The sequence below is a fragment of the Clarias gariepinus genome, chromosome 10, assembly GCF_024256425.1.
Source record: "Clarias gariepinus isolate MV-2021 ecotype Netherlands chromosome 10, CGAR_prim_01v2, whole genome shotgun sequence".
Classification (NCBI taxonomy): domain Eukaryota; kingdom Metazoa; phylum Chordata; class Actinopteri; order Siluriformes; family Clariidae; genus Clarias; species Clarias gariepinus.
In genome coordinates, this window is record NC_071109.1 from 29,689,472 (window position 1) to 29,710,033 (window position 20,562).

At 40.5% G+C, this 20,562-nt stretch overlaps 1 protein-coding gene across 1 annotated transcript in view; it reads left to right on the forward strand.

Annotated features, from left to right (window-relative positions):
- Positions 1-20,562, forward strand: part of kiaa1549la (KIAA1549-like a) — an 85,090-nt gene that overhangs the window by 59,071 nt on the left and 5,457 nt on the right. The window contains exons 13-18 of the mRNA XM_053506636.1: positions 4,427-4,611; positions 8,555-8,682; positions 11,370-11,494; positions 12,320-12,543; positions 13,486-13,615; positions 17,627-18,001. Coding sequence (XP_053362611.1) covers positions 4,427-4,611; positions 8,555-8,682; positions 11,370-11,494; positions 12,320-12,543; positions 13,486-13,615; positions 17,627-18,001 — 1,167 coding nt within the window. The remainder of the gene's footprint in view (positions 1-4,426; positions 4,612-8,554; positions 8,683-11,369; positions 11,495-12,319; positions 12,544-13,485; positions 13,616-17,626; positions 18,002-20,562) is intronic.

The following is a 20,562-nucleotide window of genomic DNA, read 5'->3' on the forward strand; positions in this document are numbered from 1 at the left end:
GGGCGGTGGGTATTTGTTTATCTAGATGACATATTAATCTATTCACGCACAGTCTAAGAACATGTCCAACATGTCAGGGCGGTCCTAAAGAGATTGCTCGTCCATCAACTGTACTGTAAGTTGGAGAAGTGCGCTTTTCACGAGCGCTCCACCACGTTCCTGGGTTTTGTCATCTCGCCCCAGGGTGTGGCCATGGACCCGCAGAAGCTGGAAGCTGTGCGTCATTGGCCCCTACCCAAGACCCTCAAGCAGCTTCAGCGCTTTCTCGGGTTTGCGAACTTCTACCGTCGCTTTATTCGGGACTACAGTACGGTTGCAGCGCCCCTAACCGCTCTGACTCGCCCATCATCCCATCATTTCACCCTTAACCCGGCCGCCATCTCCGCCTTCCACGAACTGTGTCATCGATTCACTACCGCACCAATCCTTCTTCACCCAGATCCAAACCAACCTTTCGTTGTGGAGGTGGATGCCTCGGATGTGGGCGCCGGGGCCGTCCTCTCCCAACGAGGTCCAGACCAGAAACTACACCCGTGTAGTTTCTTCTCCAAAAAGTTTGACTCCACTCAGCAGCGATACGGGGTAGGGGACCGCGAGCTGTTGGCCATAAAGTGGGCTTTGGAGGAATGGCGTCACTGGCTCCAGGGCGTCAGGGAGCCGTTCATTGTCTGGACCGACCACCAAAATCTCATTACTATCCGAAACATGAAGCAACTCAACCCCAGGCAGGCGCGGTGGGCATTATTTTTTGAACATTACAATTTCCATCTTTCCTACCGCCCGGGATCCAAGAACACCAAGGCAGACGCTCTCTCCCGACAACACGAGGAAGACGTCCCCCGGGCGGACCCCGCACCTGTCCTTCCTGCATCAAAAATCATCGCACCACTCTACTGGGATTTGGAGACGAGAGTTCGCCAGGCGCAGACCGGGGAGACCGAACCGGCAGGTGTGCCACCTGGACGACTCTACGTGCCACAACCCATGCGAGTGGAGGTTCTTCAGTGGGGACATTCATCGCCACTCTCTGGACACCCGGGCACTCGTCGCACCCTCCAATTCATTCAGCGCGCCTTCTGGTGGCCATCGATGAAGAAGGACATCGACGAGTTCGTCCAGGCGTGCCCTGTGTGTGCCAGGGCCAAGGACAATAACCAGCCAACGCCAGGGGAACTCCAACCACTACCCGTTCCGCGTCGGCCCTGGACACACATAGCCGTCGATTTCATCACGGGCCTGCCGGTCTCCGAGGGAAAGAACACCATCCTGACCATCGTCGATCGGTTCTCCAAGGCTGTGCACCTGGTGGCCCTCGCCGGACTCCCGTCAGCCAAAAAAACAGCCGAGCTGATATTAGAACACGTAGTCCGCCTGCATGGGTTCCCGAAAGACATCGTCTCGGACAGGGGGCCCCAGTTCACTGCCCGGTTCTGGAAGGCCTTCTGCCGTCTGATCGACTCTACCTGCAGTCTATCCTCTGGGTATCACCCCCAGACCAACGGTCAGACGGAGCGGACCAACCAACAACTGGAGCGCTACCTGAGATGTTTCATCGCCGACCGCCAGCGCTCCTGGGCCCGCTACCTCATCTGGGCGGAACTATCGCTTAACCTCCACACCTCCTCGGCCACTAACCTAAGCCCATTTGAAGTATGCCACGGTTTCCAACCTCCCATGTTCGAACACCAGGAACCGGAGGTTGACGTACCGTCAGCCCAACAGTTGGTCCGCCGGTGTCGGCGGCTCTGGCGACAAGCCAACCACGCGATCCAACAGGCCAACGCCCGCTACGCCATTCAACATCGCCGCCGACACCCTCCGGGACGACTGTACAACGTAGGTGACAAGGTATGGTTGTCAACTAAGAATCTTCACCTCCACACAGAAACTAGGAAACTCTCACCCAGATTCATCGGCCCCTATCGCATCACCCTCCGGATCAATCCTGTCACCTACCGGCTCCAGCTGCCTGCGGCGCTCCGAATCCATCCGGTATTCCACACCTCTCAGTTGAAACCCTTCACCACTTCTCCCATGATTCCACCCGCCCCCCCTGCTCCTCCTCCCCGGATCATTGACGGTGGCCCTGCTTACACCGTACGCCGGATCCTTGATTCGCGACCTAGGGGCCGAGGCACCCAGTACCTGGTCGACTGGGAAGGCTACGGTCCCGAAGAGCGATCTTGGATTCCGGCCCGGTTTATTCTCGACCCTGAACTCATCAGGGACTACCGTCGTCGGGTATCCTCCACCCCAGGACCGTCAGGAGTCGGTCCTGGACGGGGGGGTACTGTCACACACACCCGTTCTGCGACCGGCACTAGGACCCGGAAGTAGTACGGTCGACAAACAGGAAGCATAAAAGGAGCCAAGATGGCGCTTCACATTGCTCAGTCATTGAGTTTCGCCCATGTCGGTTCAGATCATCCGTCTGCCATTACGTGAGTACTCACCTTCTTGGGTTTACTTTCTGATTCGAGTGTGTGTTTGTAGGGCGCGGGTTGAATTTGTGTTCTTCCCTTGCTCTCCCTCCGAGAGAGTCCTTAGACTAATTCGCGTGGTTATCCTGCCTACTCGCTAGCTTCCGCGTTTGGGTTTACCATCCACGCTACAAAGGGCTAACCGCTAATCGCTTCGTCTTCTGTTCAATCCGGGTTAGTTCATGACAGTTCCTGGGAGGCCAGCGTTTCAGACATGACGCAGACAATGTGGTGTACTGAGAAAACTTTTAAAACTTAATAAGTGCATTAGTAATGTGGGAGGGGATTATATATGGTAAAATAAAGAGAGTTTTTTACTCTCATAACAATCAGAAGTCTTTAAAAGTCTTTTTTTTTAAAAGCGTTCACCGTTCACGTTTTACTGCGGCTAAGAGTCTCATCACTATACTGTGCTTGTATCTTCAGTTTTACGCCTCAGTCCCAGTTTGACTTGAACACACCTTGTATGTAAGAATATGCCACTCGTAATAATTAATTTATGCAAAAATAATTTTAATAATAAAAACACGGAAAAAAGTGCAACCTGTGAAAGCACTTGACGGATCTCTACTTCTCAGCTTGGCTTGATAAGGGTGTAGTGTAAGGCGAATAGATTTCCCCCTGAGCGGATTACAGTACATCTGAAGTACATTATTAAAGAACAGGACACGTGCAGCTCAAGGTCAGCGTCTAGCAAATGTCCGACTGTAATAGAGAGAGCTGTCTCGGTGGATTTGCTGACTGCCAGCTAAATTTAGAGCTGTCTTTACGTTCATCGCCCAAAGAGGTGCAGAAGATGGGACTTTATTGATTCCTGCTTCAAATGTGTGTGACAGCGGACTGCACAGTAAAAGTGCAAAAAGTCCTGAATTATTAAAGGCTTTCAAGTGTTTAGATATTCCTCTGCCACATCCTCACTGTGACACTCAGGCACACCGAGGCATCGTCTTAACAATCGAGTGATGCTCCGGTGTCCGTATGCTGTCTCAGCTGGAGAGTGATCCATAATTCATCTTAAAGAGAGAGCAGCCATGAGCTTCCGTAGCATTTCGCATTAAATATCTCATGGCGAGGATAACTGTCATATATGAGCTGTTTGAAATACAGAGGCTCTGAGAATAGTCTGAGTGAATGAATAAATCAGTGCAGCTAACAGAGCACTGCTGAACCAAGTCAAACACCACATTCTAAAAGTGCTTATGATATCGCATGAGGTGCTCTTTTCTTCTCTTCTTTTCTCTTCTCTCCTCTCCACTCTATTGGTTGTCCGTTTGCCTCATTTACTTCCTCTTTGTCTTCTCATATTCTTCTTTTGGTCTTTTCTGCTTGTCTCACCCCTTTATCTCACCTTCTCTCTTTTGATCCTCTTTTTTGTCTCGTTTCCTCTCGTGATCTGCTTTCTTTAATTCTTGTCTCATTTTCTTTCTTTCATCTTCTCATCTCATTTCCTCCATTTGTTTGATCTTTTCCTTCATCCATCTCCTTTCATCTCATCTCCCCTTGTTTGGTCTTCCCTTGGTTTCTCATCTCACTGTCATCCTTCCCTTTTTGTCACATTCTTCTCTTTCAGGTCTTCTTTTTCGTCTCATTCCTCTCTTTCCGTCTTTTCCTCTTGTCTCATTTCTTTGTTTTGGTCCTTTCTTCTGATCTCGTCTCTTCCTTTCTTTTCATGTCTCATCACCTCATTTTACCTTTTAGTTCTCATTTCTTCATTGCTTTTGTTTCTGTCTCTTCTTTTTGTCTCATTTCCTCTTTTTTGGACCTCTTGGCTTGTCTTCTATCTTTTGCCGTCCTTTTCTGATCTTTTTACCCTGTCTCATGTCCTCCATTTTGGTCTTCTCTCTTTTTTCTTTTCTTGTATCATCTTTTTTGGTCTTCACTTCTTTTCTTGTCTCAAATCCTCATATTTAGTCTTCCCTTCTTCTCTTGTCTCCTCTCTTCTTCAGCCGGTGCAGGGTTTTGACTATGCCAAACAGCACATGGGCCAACAGGGTGAAGAGACACTTGCTGTCACTAAAGAGACCCTCGTCCTGTCTCTCCCTGTCCGAGACGCTCCACTAACACAGGACAAAGGCGTCCTACAGGATGGGACGGCCTCCAAAAGACCGCAGTCTACAGACATCCACCGCAGGTCAGTGTGTTTTGCTACGAGACCAGAAAACGCTGTCACTGCACTCGTCTGTTGTCTAATCTACGACTGTAGCAGTGCTTAGTTTCTGTAGCGCTAAAAGTAGCAAACTGAAATATCACACTTCAACTCTGCTATGAATGGTGTATAATGGTGTATTCTGAGGAAGCGTTGAAAAGATGAGAGCTTCTCTGTCATGAATTGGGGAGCAAAACCATTGATATATTTAGAAAAACTCTTACAGTACCAGTATGCACTGGAATCACAGACATTTAAAGACATCAGCGGTTTGGGAACCATTTATTTCCCCAACTGTAATTTCCTCCTTAATGCATCTCAGCTTATCGGGCATCCTCCTTCTGGGATTCTAAACGAGCTTAAGTTTATAAAAGAAAACTAAACTATCTTTTCAGGTTTCTTTTCCTCTCCTAATGTATACAGTGAGAGAATTTATCATTAACAAATACTGTGTGTGTGTGTGTGTGTGTGTTGCATCTGATCCCAAACCCTGCAAAATGCAAGTCAGAAAATAATAGTTTTTGCTTCAAGGTCATGGTGTCTTATTTATTTTGGTTTTCATGGTACATAGGCAGACATAACGACTTTGGATTTTTTTTTATATAGTTGTTGTTTGATCAGCTGTTCATATTAAGGAGTTTTCAAAGCAGACCATCCAATTCATATAATTAAACTGCCATAGGTTTTTTTTGCCAGATGCCCTTCCTTGCACAATGTTCTCAGTGTAAGAACATTCCATGAGTGGTGATAATAGATAGTAACAGCACTGGGTGAAAGTAGTTCAGTACAGTAGAGTCCGCAGTTTTGGAAAGAGGGGAGAGCAGCTTCCTAAAAAAACCCTACATTCAAATCCACAGAAGCACTTTCAGCAAGAAAACACATCAGGGCCCGTATTCACAAAGCTTCTTAAGCCTAAAAGTGGCTCAAAGTGACGAAATTCTAAGAAAATTCTTAGAATTTTAACATTTTTTTAGAATTTCCCCTTAAATTTAGGACTTAATCTTAGTAAAGATAAAAATGATTCCCGAAAAATCTTAGCCCTAAAACAGCTCCTTAAATAAACTGTCCTGCAAATTGGTAAAAGCTGAGCCATTTTGCTCCCATCAATCTAAAATCTATTACAAATAATAAAATCAGTATGGTAAATAAATGTAAGAACTTATAAATATAGTAACTACTGCGTGGAAATTGGTTGCTTAAAACATTTTCAACATTTGGCTGTTTTAATGAGCGTTAAGATATTTAGCCTATAACAGAAACTTTGTATAAAACAGCCTATAGTCATGATTATACAATCCCTCATATAAAAACATTATGATGTCACTGTCTGTTCTATTATCATATGTTCTATTTTTACAAAAAGCACGTTTTAAGACCTTTACAGAGGTCAGAGGTTATTTTTTTTATTAACCACAGTCTTTGAATTGCTGCATCATCCCTAGCAACGGGGTCAAGCACACCTCCTCACTAAGATAAAGGTTTTTGTACTTTCCTTACTCAGAGTTGGTAATATGTAGTTTCTTAAATCACTTTTACTTTAGGACTCCCAGCTAGGACTTTTTAAGCTACGATACTGTAGGAGCTCTCAGAAAATTCTAAGAAGCTTTGTGAATATAGGCCCTGATAACGTTATGTCATCTTTAACAACCACCCGTCTCTTTAGTAAGTGCTTCTAAGTTGTTCCGAATTCTTGTTTGTATTTTTTTTGTCCGTGGCTCATGCAAGCTACAAAGCTAACTAGCTTCCGACACAAAGATGAATCCCAAATTTCTCTTTAAGTCCTGATCAAGGGCACTACTTAGTGTGTGGAACAAGGGCTTGTACACCCTACTATCCAACTGTACATTTAAATGGCTTTACTGTGTACAGTATTTAATTCTATCTGCGGTTCCACCCTGGTGTTAGGTTATATTGTAATGTAAAATTAGTTGAAATAGGAAGTCAGTCTCGTAAGTTTCTCAGGACTGTCCACCACCTCCATGGTTTAAAACCATGTCGCTGATAATTACACTGGTCTGTCGCCAGCTCTGCCAGTTGCACGTATTTCCACTAGTTGTGCGTGTTGGCTAAGAAAAATAACTGGTTCCATACACAAACAAATCATAATCTGTTGATAATAATTACAGTTTGTTGTAGTGTTTAATAGCTTTTAAGGTCGTGCTGTTGTACTGGACGTCAGCATGACCAAATAACAACCATGCCGATATTCAGTACAACAGCCCTGTCTCCCACTCTCATGTGATCCTGCTTAATTAAACCATACAGATTACACTACAGAGATACACTCTGTCCATGAGGCCTAACTGACCATTCTGTCTATATGCTGTCTCCCTGATGTTTAATTGCTACGTAATACAGTACATGCCTTTTCTATTTAATTTCGTCAATGTCCTGATCAAAGTAAAAATGATGTAGTCCCATGGCAACAAATCTCAGAAAGTGTTAAAATAAACTGCCTGGTGTTTAATATATGCTCGAATTTGGTATCCTAGTAACCCAGTATCCTAGAATCCTTGGTCTCCTACAATATTTGTGTCATATTTAAAAAAGAAAATGACTTGCTGTAAATAGAAATTCAAGATAATGTGGCATAGAACTTTTTTTTTATCATGATGACTATCAAAAGCATTTACATAATATGTTATAAATGATCAGATTCATGTCTTACTTGCTAACTTATTTTCTAATACGTGATATCTGTCCTTTATATTTCTCACTCCAAAAGCCATTATAATCATGTTTGCATTTCTCCACTCATGCATTATATCTTTGCTTGTTTTTTCACGGTAGTCCATGGAGAATATTCTTCACCATGTCTGTACAGCCAATTGAGGTCTGCTGCAGTTATTTTTTTTAGTTTTTTCTTGCTCTTTTTTTCTCTCTCTCTCGGATTTATTTCCGTACATGCCCTGTGTTTCTGACCAACAGTAAGAGAATGTGCTGTCTGCTGTCACCCCTCCCAACCTCCCAAGTGAAACGATTACAGAGGCGAAAAAGAAAAGATCTTGGGAGAGACAAGAAAAAGTGGAATACACATAAGAACAGGATGTGGGTAGAAACTGCCAGAAAGAGAGAGAGAGAGAGAGAGAGAGAGAGACTGAATGATAACGAGAGAAGGGAGGAAAAGGTGTAGAGAGAGACAGGATGAAAGCAACACAGAAAAAGAGACAGTTGCTCCTGGCTACAGACTCATATATGATTCAGAGTGCCTTAGGGCTCCTGCAGAGATGTGAAAGTGTGTGTTCGCTCCCACCCCCTTGTCTGCCTGCTTTTTCACAGTGTGTGTATTGGTAATGCAAATGTGCAAGTGTGTGTACGTTTGTGTGTTTTGAGCGTCCAGCAGGAGAGGTGCACTGTGCATGTCAGCTTGTTGGCACGAATGCCAGAGCGATTACAGATACTTTGCTGTGCTTATTTTTTATTTTTTTTATATTCTCTAGAGCTTCTTTTAGCAATTAGTTCAACTAAACCCCTCTCACCCTGCGGGAATTAATAAGCACTTCTCCTGAATCATGATAATGCGTGAGAAAATAATTTATCCCTCCAAGAGAGCTTTTAGACACCATTTCCTTACCTCTATTTAAAACACTTTTACAAAAAAAAAAAAAACAACAATGTCTTTTTTAGATTCACGATCATTGTGCAACAGATCGCTTTACTCTGTCCACACATAACGTTTTTTATATTAAAGATTTAAATTTGCTGCTTCGCTGCCCTAAAAATACCCGGCTAGCAACAGCGTTTGCCTCTGCGGCGTCCTGCTGTTGCAGCTCTTTTTTAACAGCACTGGTGGAGGAGTTTTTGTGACGCAAAGCGAGTTTACCCAGGTTACCATCAGGGCTGGAGGGTGTGCCAACCTGTCACTAAAACCGCATCTTACCCAACGCTGCCCGCTTATCGCTGCCTCTGTTTCCATGGCTACCCACAGCAAATTGCCGAGCGAGGACGGCTCGGTTTCCAGCAACGGCTCGGCGAAGCTGAACACTGGCAGGAGCTCGTCTGCGCACAGAAATACAGGTCAGAAAGCAGCAAAGGAGGAGACGCATACGAGGACTGGTAAGAGACACGTGCACGCATAAACTGTAAATACAGTATATAGAGGTTGTGAGACACAGTGAGAAAGAGAACAGTGACACATATTACATCTCATATGTATTGAAATACCATGTATGCATACTATTAATCAAGTATTACATGTATAGAACATTTGGATTAAACTTTACTTACAATTTGTAAAACAGTAGACAACATTACAAAAGGAGCTTTAAAGAAATACAGATGTAATCCAGAAGTTATGAGTGCATAATAAATTAAAGGTATGACATAAGCACAGGACAAGCTTAAAACTTTACACCACAACACTGTCTAACCAATTAATTATTTTATAACATCAAATTTGGCTCATCAAAGTAAAGGAAATGACATGGTTATACAATATAAATACATTGTGATTACATTATTGATGCGACAAGGCATGTGAAACTGCAAATGATACTTCTTATGGCTTTCTTTTAACAAACTTTTCAGAATTTTATTTGTAAAAACTTTCATAATTTCTCTTCCACTTCACAATAATGTGCCACTTTGTTTTGTGTTGGTCTGTAACATAAAATCCCCATAAAATACATTTACATTTGTGGTTGTAACCTGACAAAATGTGGAAAAGTTCAAAGGGTATGAATACTTTTGTAAGGCACTGTATTCTGTAGTAACACCGGATGCAAGTCAAAAGTGGTTATTGAACCTTGATTTCATTCATTTTTGCTCACTTTTTTGTTTTGAGGCCTGTAGAGACACAAATGATGTCACATATAGAAGTATATCATATTAAACTGTGTTTGCCTCACACACAATATGCTAAAACAGCAAAACCAGTCAGCTGCCAAGAGATGCCTCCAAAACAGAACCGACATTTGGAAGAGAAGGGTAAAGTGTGTGTAGGGACGTATTAGTCCCCACTGTGTTATGCCCTCCACTTTATCAGGGGATAATGGGTTTTGGATGTTGTCTTGCTGCTGCGAAACAAGGCAATATGAGGAAAGACAAGCTCCCCTTGCCACAGCTCACCTCAGGAATCCTTGATTTTGCTTAGAGGTCTGGTCTCTAGACTTTTTGTTAGAAAGTCAAAAATAGAATATATTGAAGCAAGCTAATATTATATGACGGTCAGCATACATATCATAGCTCACATTTGTTTGCCATTCTTGTGCATATACTCAGTTTTTCTAAGTCTTAATAGCCTGTCTTTTATAAGGTGTTAATTTGCCTATTAGCTAGCTAGTTGGTTTTTGTAGACAGAAAAACAATTGAGCTATATCTAATATATTGTTCTATGATTATATTTGTTTAGCAGTCAGACTTGCCAGTGTTTGGAGTGTTTTGATTTATGCACGGCATCATCTCAAGCCAATAATTAGCCAATAAGTTAGCAAATTAATCATACTTCTTACATCTTCTTACTAGCAACATTTCACATGTAGGTACTTACTGTACATGTCAGAAATAAGATGGTAGATATGACATTTTAAATTCGGTAATCTTCTCGTTTTTTTTTTTTAGGTCAAAACATGAAATTTAAACTAGATTGTTTGCAGTAACTTGATTTTGTTGAGTTCTATCTATTTGGATCTGCATTTTACCCAGTCATACAGTATATCATCACCTATACAGTACTGTGCTTGGTTTTAATACTTGAATAGGTAATGGATCACTGTGTGGCTTAACAAACAAAGAACTTTCCTATGAAACGGCTCAGGTACAGGGACTGGACTGAAAATGAGAGACGAAAAAGTCTTTAGTGAAGCCTGGAGAACGATTCCTCAAGACTACATTTAAAATACAAGAAAGTCTGGCTCTTTAAAAGCAAAATATGAAGAAAGTAGGGCTCAAAAGCTTTGCACAGTACTGTATCTCATTAACCCTTTTTCTTAGATATTTCTCTGTGACACAGCATATATGTTCACAATCCCAAACCTAACATTTACATCACATTTACGTTTGCGGCATTTGACATCATATCCAGAAGTGTTTGAAGTTTTTATTAACAATTATATCCCTACACTGGTTCACTATATTACTAATTACGAACCTAACAAGTATAGCTAAAGCTAAAAGGCTTATTTGTGATTAGCTAATATACAGTACAGGCTAGTCACACATCATCTCTTACCTTGTGGCTAAATTACTACATTGTGGCTAAATTACTACAGTGTAATTCCTATTTTCTACATTATCTGTTTGCTCAGTTTACTTCTGTAGAGCTAAATCTGCTCCTTGGCTAGTTAGCTAGCACCATAGTCATGTCTTCCTCTTATACTACTAAATATAACTATCTCTCTTTTTTTTTTTTTTTGGAATCCTCTCTGTTCACAGTGTCAAACATAATGTTAGCTAGGACATGTACACAAAATATACATAGCTTAAGGTCATCTATTTAAAGATCACTGCGCACTCTGTCAGTGTTAGCATAACAGAGTTTGCAATTGCTAGTGGTCTTGTAAATGTACATGTGAACCATCATTTAGAACTTTAGCTAGCTTGATGTTCATGTGTAGTAGGTTGTATGCTATAGTTTAATACTAAATTAGATTTTCTTGTTTTAATATGCAAATTAGACATACAAGTGGTGTTCAAGTGAAACTGGGACTTGTAAAGAAAGACATGAAAAAAAAAAACAGAATTCCAGTGTAATGCATGTTGCTTTGTTTTTAGTTGTTAGGATATGTTTTTTATCGCTCCCACAGAGCATTATGACTCTCTGACTGGCTCACTGAGGCTCATCAGCATCAAGCCTATGGCTGCTCCACTTAACTTCTCATACCCTGACTCCTCGAACCATAGCCAAGACTCTGTCATACTCAACGGAGAGGTAAGCCTGCTTTCACGTTAAAGAAAGGGCTTCTAATATTTATTGGAAGATTCTACGACTATGTCTTTTATTTACTTGGAGTGATGGGCGTGTCAGGGTAAGAAGGGAAGCGCATGAAGCGATGCACCCATCATGAGTAGTGTCCACTGTACAAGCCTCTGGAGACAGTGTTATGATCTTGGGTTGCTTCAGTTGCTCAGGTCTAGACTCAGCAACGGTATGTGGCAATAAAATGAAGTCAGCTGACGACCTGAATGTACTGAATGATCAGGATAGCACATCTATGGAGTTTTTCCTCCATGACGATACAGGCATATTTATGAACGTAACACAGAGCAATTTTGTTGTTCTTACAGTTTGTTAGTTCTATTATTGTTTTCTTTTAACCTTACGGTAACCTCATCTTATTTTGCTAAGCTTTATTCTGTTTAAAGACAATGATTAAGCTGATAGTTATCGGGTGTTAACAAAAAGAAAAAGTGTGTGAACCTGTTCACTTCAGGCTTAGTTGAAATTTTTCCTGCCTAGAAATTAGCACAAGCACCAGATAAGAGAATTTAAAATGCATATCAATTTTCTTTGGCAGGGTAGGTTAAAAGGGTTACATTGGGTAATGTTTTGATTGCAGTTATAATTCATCACACAGGCTCTAAAATGTGCAAAGGCTGCTTTTAAAATAGATTTTACAGTTGTAGTTACTGTATACAAAGTCAACTTTGTCACCCTGTAGGTTTACTTTGTATTCGGATTATTCATCCCAAACTCTAATTTGCTTGGCCAAGAGTTTAAGAGTGTGTGTATGTGTGTGTGTGTGTGTGCGTGCAGGTAAACATGGGCTTGAAACAGAAGTCAGACATCGAGCACTACAGAAACAAACTGCGTCTGAAGGCGAAGAGAAAAGGCTACAGCGACGGGCCGAATAGCAGCGGAGGACACCGACACAGCCATCGAGACAGACTGAGACGTGAAAACGCTTCGTTAGACCTGGAGGACACTCGGGGACCTGCGGAGGACAGAAATCCGTCCACTTACGTCAAATACCGCAGGAGGTACAGTAGGGGGAGGTTCACACGCTTGGGGGATGAGCTATTAGTCATCCTGCTTTAGACAAAGATTTAGGTAGAGGATTAAGAAGGACAGAAAGAAGGAGAGAAAGAGAAGAAAGGGGAAGTATAAACTGTTTTCACCTTCAATCAAAAGCATAAAAAAAATAAAGTCTTGATTAAAAAAAAGATTTTCAGTACTGTAGTTAGACTCAAAATAGCTTTTTCTTAGCTGGGATGTGCCATGACTGTTGTTCACATTGGAATAATCATTGTAGAAATCAGAAATTAACAGAAAAATTTTAAGAAATGTCATATCAAGGAAGTAATATTATTTTGATATTGTTCAGACTTGGCTCAAATGTACAGTACATGATTTAATCCAGTTATTAAATCATGTGTAGCAGCAGAAATGTAGTGGTTTTAATATTTTAACTACAAGTAAAGCATCAAATTTTTATTGTTGTTCCATCTACGTATACAGTACTGTACATATATACAGTGGGATGAAATCAAAACCTCCTGGACTACAGGTCTGTATGCTTGACAAAGACCAGAGCTCTATAAAGTGTGGAAAGTAATAGAGTCCCAAACAATGTAAAAAACAACAACACAGTAAACAAATAAGCACAGAATTATTATCACCCTCCAGGAAAGGACAAAAATAATTGGATAAAAGTCCACACAGTGAGTCATATTTGCAATGAGTGAATGAAGAAAGTGTTCACCTTTCCTCTAAAAACATTGTCTTATATAAACTTTTAAAAAAAATTTAATAAAGCCATAATTAAAATGTTTTTTTTTTATATATAATTTAAAAAAAATTTTTTTAAGAAAGACATTTACCAGAAAGACAATGCACCAGTCTCTAGGGAATATTAATGATATTGTAAATTCTACCTCTGCCAGGAGGTTAAAATGACTACACAGTACATGTGTTGTGTTCAGTGAGAGTCAGAGGGAACCAGCGTACTGGAGCAGGCAGTCTTTAAACACGCCGAGTCCTGTGGAGACTGAGCTGGATCTGTTGGTGATGAGGGAACGCGCCAGGAGGGGCATCCGCAACAGCGGCTATGACGTGAGTCACACAAACAGCGAACACTTGATCAGGACATCATGTTTTATTTTGATTTGCTGTACATTCTTCTGTGACCCTCTCCCTATACACAAACCTCAATACAAAGTCGGTCTGTCATGGACCAGGGTTTATGCCTTCGAAGTATCAGAATGAATCAACTGTATTTCTGTGATGCTGTCAAAAGCCTGAAATGCTGCCTGGAATCAAATCATTTTTAATGTAGAAATCAGACGGTTGAAAAGCAACTGTAATGGATGCATCAGGCCGGATCGAGCTGTCGAGTCAATAATGAATTGTGGCAGAGGATTTAAGCATGAATAGTGAACAAGATTAGATTAAAAGCTGCTCACAGAAGTTGTCACTTGCCCGTTTGCCTGTTTGAATTGTTTTTGGTTACCTTTCTCCTTTGGTTTTTACTGAAGTATGTAGAAGCTTATGGTGTAAAGTGCAAGAAACATATTTATCAGTTTGGCATGATAATTTTTTTATTCTTCTTTATGGCACCTGACTCTGCTAATTATCACCTGAAACCTTGAATTGAATCAATACCTAGAGCAGAAATAATCTGAGCATGTATATTATGACTGGGATTGACTATGCTCCATTTGAGGTCTGAAATACTGGCACCACAGTATGTGGTAGATGATTTCTTATTAAGAAAGACAATGGTTTTAGTTCGTACTTCAATGTGCCTAAAAACTTTGGACATGTGACCATGGGTGGAACTAGGCTGGTACGGTCCAGCACTGCATGCAACTAAAAGATTCCGTGGGGGTACGCAGTACCGGACAGAGGGGAAAGCAGTTTCCTGTGAAACACACATTCAAAAATAGTCATTATAATACTTTCAGCAAGAAAAGATATCTGATAATTATAGTTATGTCATCTTAAGCAACACTTTGTCTTCTTAGTAATTGCTTCCTAGTTGTTCTGAAGTTCCTCTGAACCATTGTGATCTTACATTAGTTGCTAGTTGGTGGCATGGTGGTGTAGTGGTTAGCACTGTTGCCTTGCCTTGATTCCCGTCTCGGGGTCTGTCTGCATGGAATTAGCATGTTCTCCCCGTGCTTGGTGGGTTTTTGTTCTGGGTACTCTGGTTGCCTCCCACAGTCCAGAGACATGCAGGTTGGGCTAATTGGTGGTTTCAAATTGCCTGTAGTGTGTGAATGTTGACCGGTGGTCCTAACATCGTCATCAAAATGGGAATAAATACAATGGTCACCACTGGCCTCCACGGTCCCTAGTTGGACTATAGAAGTTCATATATATAGTAGAGGGATGGATTACTGCTAGGTAACATGAACTTCCACCAACACGCTGACAGGTTCATGATGAACCTTAACGCGTTGTTTAGGCTAATGTGAGCTACAAAGCTAACTAGTTACAAACTCAAGGCTGAATCCCAAATCCGCCTCTAACCCAAAATCAAGGGAACTACTTTGTGTGTGGGACAAGATTACATAGAAGACTGCTATTTGGGATTAAACCAAAGGGCTTCTCCTACTGTAAATAGCTGAAGCAATTTAAAAGTGGAAGAGGTGCTGGCATGAAGAGAAACTTTTCCAGGACTGTCCACCACCTTAATGGCTTATTCTCCATATCTTTTGGCTACATACAGTATTCCCGGCAAGATTTTAATAGCTACTTTCACCCCTGCATGTGACCATCACATCATGTTGACTCCCCTCATTCATTCTAACATTTTCTGTTGTTTATCCATGAGCCTGTTCAGGGCAGTGAGAAATGGCCCTGGAGGATATATTTGGGTTCCCTAACTAACGTGTCTCAGACAGAAGAGGCTATTTGGATGAATAGTGAATCATTTTAAACAACCAAAAAGTCGTCCAGTTGACATGACTCAACATAAGACAACTTTACCTGGAAGACTGAATCATACTTATTGTCCTTGTTTTTTTATGAGAATGGCATGAAGCTTTCTAATTCAACTTTTTTAGTGTTCTTATGAAAGCAATTCCAGCAGGAATTTTTGGTTGTCAAAACGTTGTGGCGATGTTGATTTGGCAACGGTTCAGACTTCTGGACAAGGATGATATTAGGTTGTTTTTGAAAGTTAGAACTATTTGGTTGAAATGACGTTGTTGACTACATGATGCTGTAGAAAAGCATTGAACTAATGCCTGTTAGACAATGCTTAAAAAAGTCCAGGTACTGTACCACACCATATTACATTAGAGTAATCTGTGAGCAAAGATGCTACTCGTTAATGATTCTTAAAAAAAATGAAACAGAGACACAACATTACAACTTTAAGAGATCCGTGACATAAGATAGACAAGCTGTGTACGGGAAGCTGTTGTGTTCGTCCCAATCTCTGATCAGAACTCTAAACCTCTAAAGGGACCATTGGTGTGTCCTGACGTTGTGCGATTGCATGTTCATCATCAAAGTTCCATCAAAGATTAAAATTAACTCAATCAACATTATCACAACATCATTTTATCAGCATCAATATAACTTTCAAAAACAAAATCGTCCCAAGGAAGACTTTCATAGCAACCGGGTAACTATCGAACAGTATATTACAACGCATGTCCAACCTTATGGTTCCTGCAGTGGCGCCACAAGAGAATCGAACGGATTCTTGGCTATAGAAAAGTTCTGCGCTGTTTGAGCCTTTGTCACCACTCACACTGCCAACCATGTTATTTTTAAAAAGCATTGCAAGGGTTAATGCTATACAGTACAGTGCGTTATTGCAGAATGCATTGTAATATATAAATTACATGCGGTACATTTTAATGAGGAAGTATTAAAAATGTTGTGTTTCCTGCAGCCGCAGGTCCTGTGAATCTGTTCTTAAATCATTTCCCGCTCCTTAGCAGAGAGTGTTTGTGAAAGGCATACTGTACAAGTTATTTTTGAGTTAACCAACAACTGCACAGTCTCATACAGTTTTATAAGGATTACTAGATGTGTGTCCTTACTGAATAACAAGGTCGAGACAATACATGCATAAATAACATTTTTAATAAGGAAATGCTGTAAAGATGCCTGTTGTTAGCGGACTTGGATGGCAGAAGACTCAGAAGACTTTTATTTCTGTTGTCTAAGGCATAAACTCTTTGGTTGGTATCATTACATATTCTGTTTTCCATCGTGTCGCTTAAATTAAAGAAAAAATCTGTGAAATCGATAAAAAAACACTTTCTCTTTCCCTGTGGGTTGCCTTTAAAGAGGATTAGGAATGAACAGGTAGAGGCAGAGGATGAACTAAGGTCATTATTTTCATGCATCAGTTGCTTCTGATGCAGTGTTTTCGGTTCGATCCACTAAAATACATTAGACTGCCGAACTAAAAAAGTTTTTAAAGTTACAAAAATGTTATTTTTGAGCGTTTTCTTTCCACATATTTCGATTCCGAAAGCACATCCTTGGTTTTGTATGGACTGCGCTAGACCTCCCGCCCATTACGTCTTTGCTGCTGTCCTGCTGTAGTCCCGCTGTATGGTGCAGAACCTTTACGGTCTGCTTGGAAAAGATACAGCTTTTTCAATCCCTTGCTGCAGTAATCTCTAGAGTCTACATGGAGACTGAAGCAAAGGCGATTACCGCTCGGCCCATTTTAAACAGCGCTGAGGGAGAGGCAGAGCTCAGAGTGGTTTCAGAGCGCGTCCTACCGTCTCCAAACTCTGACGATCAGACCTCAGCAGTCCTGGCCAGCGTGAATATGATTATGGACTGTTAAGGGATTCCGATGGTGACTTTGATATGAGTTAATAGCCATAAATGTGCTGAGCTTTTAACTTATGGAATATGGATAGGCCCACAATCCTGTGTGTGTGTGTGTGTTTGGGCAAGGGGTGCACTCTCTATTGATAAATTGCCTGTTGACTGCGTATATAGTACTTTCTTTATGTATGAATTTTTATTTGTGGAAAATCTTGCTTAGTCCGAGGACACATATAATTTTCATCCTTAAATAATTTCCTGTGGTCTGTGTGCTTTTATGTTTTGTGTATATGTGTGTGTGTGTGTTTGTATGTTTCCCAGGCTGAGCCAGAACCTTTTGAAGAGACGGACGTGGACCGCCTCATGAGCTCCCTGGGTTTTGGAGGCAGTCACCACGTTAAAGGTCACTCGGACTCGTCCACTCTCAGCTCTCAGCCCTCCATCGACGAGGTTCGGCAGCAGATGCACCTCCTGCTGGATAATGCATTCGGTCTGGCTTCGGCCGAGCCGTCTGGGCGCGGCCACCCCCAGCACCACTCCCGGCACGGCCCCCACCCGCCATACCCCCCTCCTCAGAGCGGTCCCTATGCTGACGGCGTGACTAGTGCCCCTGGCACTATGGACCACCCGGCTGGAGCGCTGCAGCGTGGGCCGTCTTTCGAGCCTGAAATGCACCAATGTAGTCTCCCCAAGCCTGTACGTCCTCACTGTCCACATTTACACGTTCAAGTAAATACCATTTTTTAATGATATATACCCCATATATTTTATCCTACATTTTATATTAAAATGTAGCATGTACTTTAGACATTTTACCTGCTTTATTGATGATAATAATAATTATAATAATAACACAAACACTTCACTCATGAGTATAATTTTGCTAAGATATATTATTATTTTCACTATATATTAGGGCTGTCGATATGAATGCGTTAATGCATGTGATTATCGTAGAAATTTTAAGGCGTTACTTTTTTACTTTATATGACCAAGTTTGTCTCTAATGGCTTCCGTTTGTGTGTGCTAATGGCACATTTAGTACAGATAATAAGATAACTGAGGAAACATCTCCAGGTATGCTGAACAGCATAATAAAATATGCCGAAGTTATGTGCTCGAGCTACCTTCAAGAGGAACTATTTTTACAAGAATACATTAGCTGTAAGTTGTGGGAGTGGTAGCTTGAGCAACTACGGCTCTACTGTAGGTTGTTGATTTTTGGATCTGAGGACCCGGGTTCAAGCCATGCATTTGTTGGGTAGCCACACCCCTTACTACTCAGCCACTGTATGAGATTTTAATTTAACGTTTGTTAAATGTTAATGTTTGAGATATTATAAAACGGCATAATCTGTTTTTTCTAACCAGTTTGTCATGCATTTCTTTATTCCAACATTGCACAAATGAATCTGAGTATTTTTAAATTGTAATTAATCACAGACTATGATTGTGATGAACTAAATTAAAATTAATAATCGATTGACAGCACTACTATATATAAACACACATACTGTATTACGGCTTGGGGTTCTGACAGTAGTTCAATAGTTAGAGCTGGAATAAAAAAAAATTCTAGAAATTGTTAATGTATGTATAAATAAAGATAGTGGTGTATGTAGCTGTATGTATATAAAGAATTTTTAAGGTGTATATATATATATATATATATATCACTTTATTATTTTTTAAACAAGCAGGAACTCTAATGTTGGATGACCGTTGTAATATAGTAACATTTCTAATGTTAGGGGCATTCATTGAACGTTATCTCATGATCATGTAGTCAAAGTTGTTCCAACGTCATTCCCTCTAAATAATTCGAACTTAAAAACAACATTAACTTAATACCAACATTATCCCAACATCCATAACCCATAAAGAGTTAACATTAAAATGTTCTGCTGGGATTTGTATATACAGTACTGAGCAAAAGTCTTAGGCACCATATTATATGCTGTACCAATTTTTTTATATATGTTTATCATTTCTGTATAATTATGTACAAAACCATTTAGTATTTCCATATATATTTATAAATAAATAACATGACAGGAGAATATATGCATGGCTGTAAAGAAAAAATATATAGTACAAGACACACCAGTTTTCAGATGGAAACAAAAAAAAAACAAAACTAATGTACGCACCTGGGATTTGCATAAAAATAGAAAGGAGCGAGTGTGACAAAGTTACCAGACGAACTCTGGTAGGGATCAGTAAATCAGTAAAGGATCAGTAAAACCTAAAAGCTGTTTTACTTATAGTACTGTGCAGAAATCTTGGGCACATACTGTACAAAAATATGGCATAAGCAAAAGATGATTTTGAAAACATTTCTGCATAAAAGAAACTTCTATAAAGAGTAATAAAGAGTAATAAAATAAACAGTCAATATTTGGAGGTAAAAACTCAATGCTTAAAATGAGGAGTTTTAGACACAGATTTGTGCAGTTTTATCAGAAAACAGCTGTTAGGTTTTACTGAGCTTGCTGGAGAACATGAATTCTTCTGTTTTTATGCAAATCCCAGGAGCGTAAATTAGGTTTTTTTGTTTCCATCTGAAAACTGGTCTGTCTCGTACTATATTTTTTCCCTTTACAGCCATGCATATATTCTCCTGTAATGGTATTTATTTTTTAATTTTTTTTAACTTATACAGTATATGGAAATACTAAATGATTTTGAACATAATTATGCAGACATGATAAACATATATAAAAAAATTGGTAAAGCATAAAATATAATGCCCAAGACTTTTGCACATGACTGTAATTATTGATGTTTTCTTGAATTGGTGATCTATACAATTGTTTATGTTTTCTTGAATTGTTGACATATATAATTGTTGACGGGTGTCAGCGCTTTTTTCCGTCAATGTACATTGTAAATTTTACCAGCAGTTAAAAGTCATCAGGACACACCTGTTTAAGATGATACTCCGTATTAGAAATGTAAAAATGTTTAAAGTTAGATCTTCAACCTAAGTGTAGGCATTTCTGTAAATGTTTTAACTTCAAATCTATTTATTATTTGGCAGGGTTGATGTTTGCATATAAAAAGATGATGTATGCTCTTATACTGTATGTTAAAGCACGTAAACACGGCTGTTTCATGATCAGTGCTAAGCAATACGATTTTCAGCTGATCCCTGCTTCCCCCAAACTGTTGCAGTAAATGTTTCTTTCATATCATGACAATGCTCCGAGACCTAGGGACAGGACAGGCACTGCAGGCTGGTACATTTGACCATATAC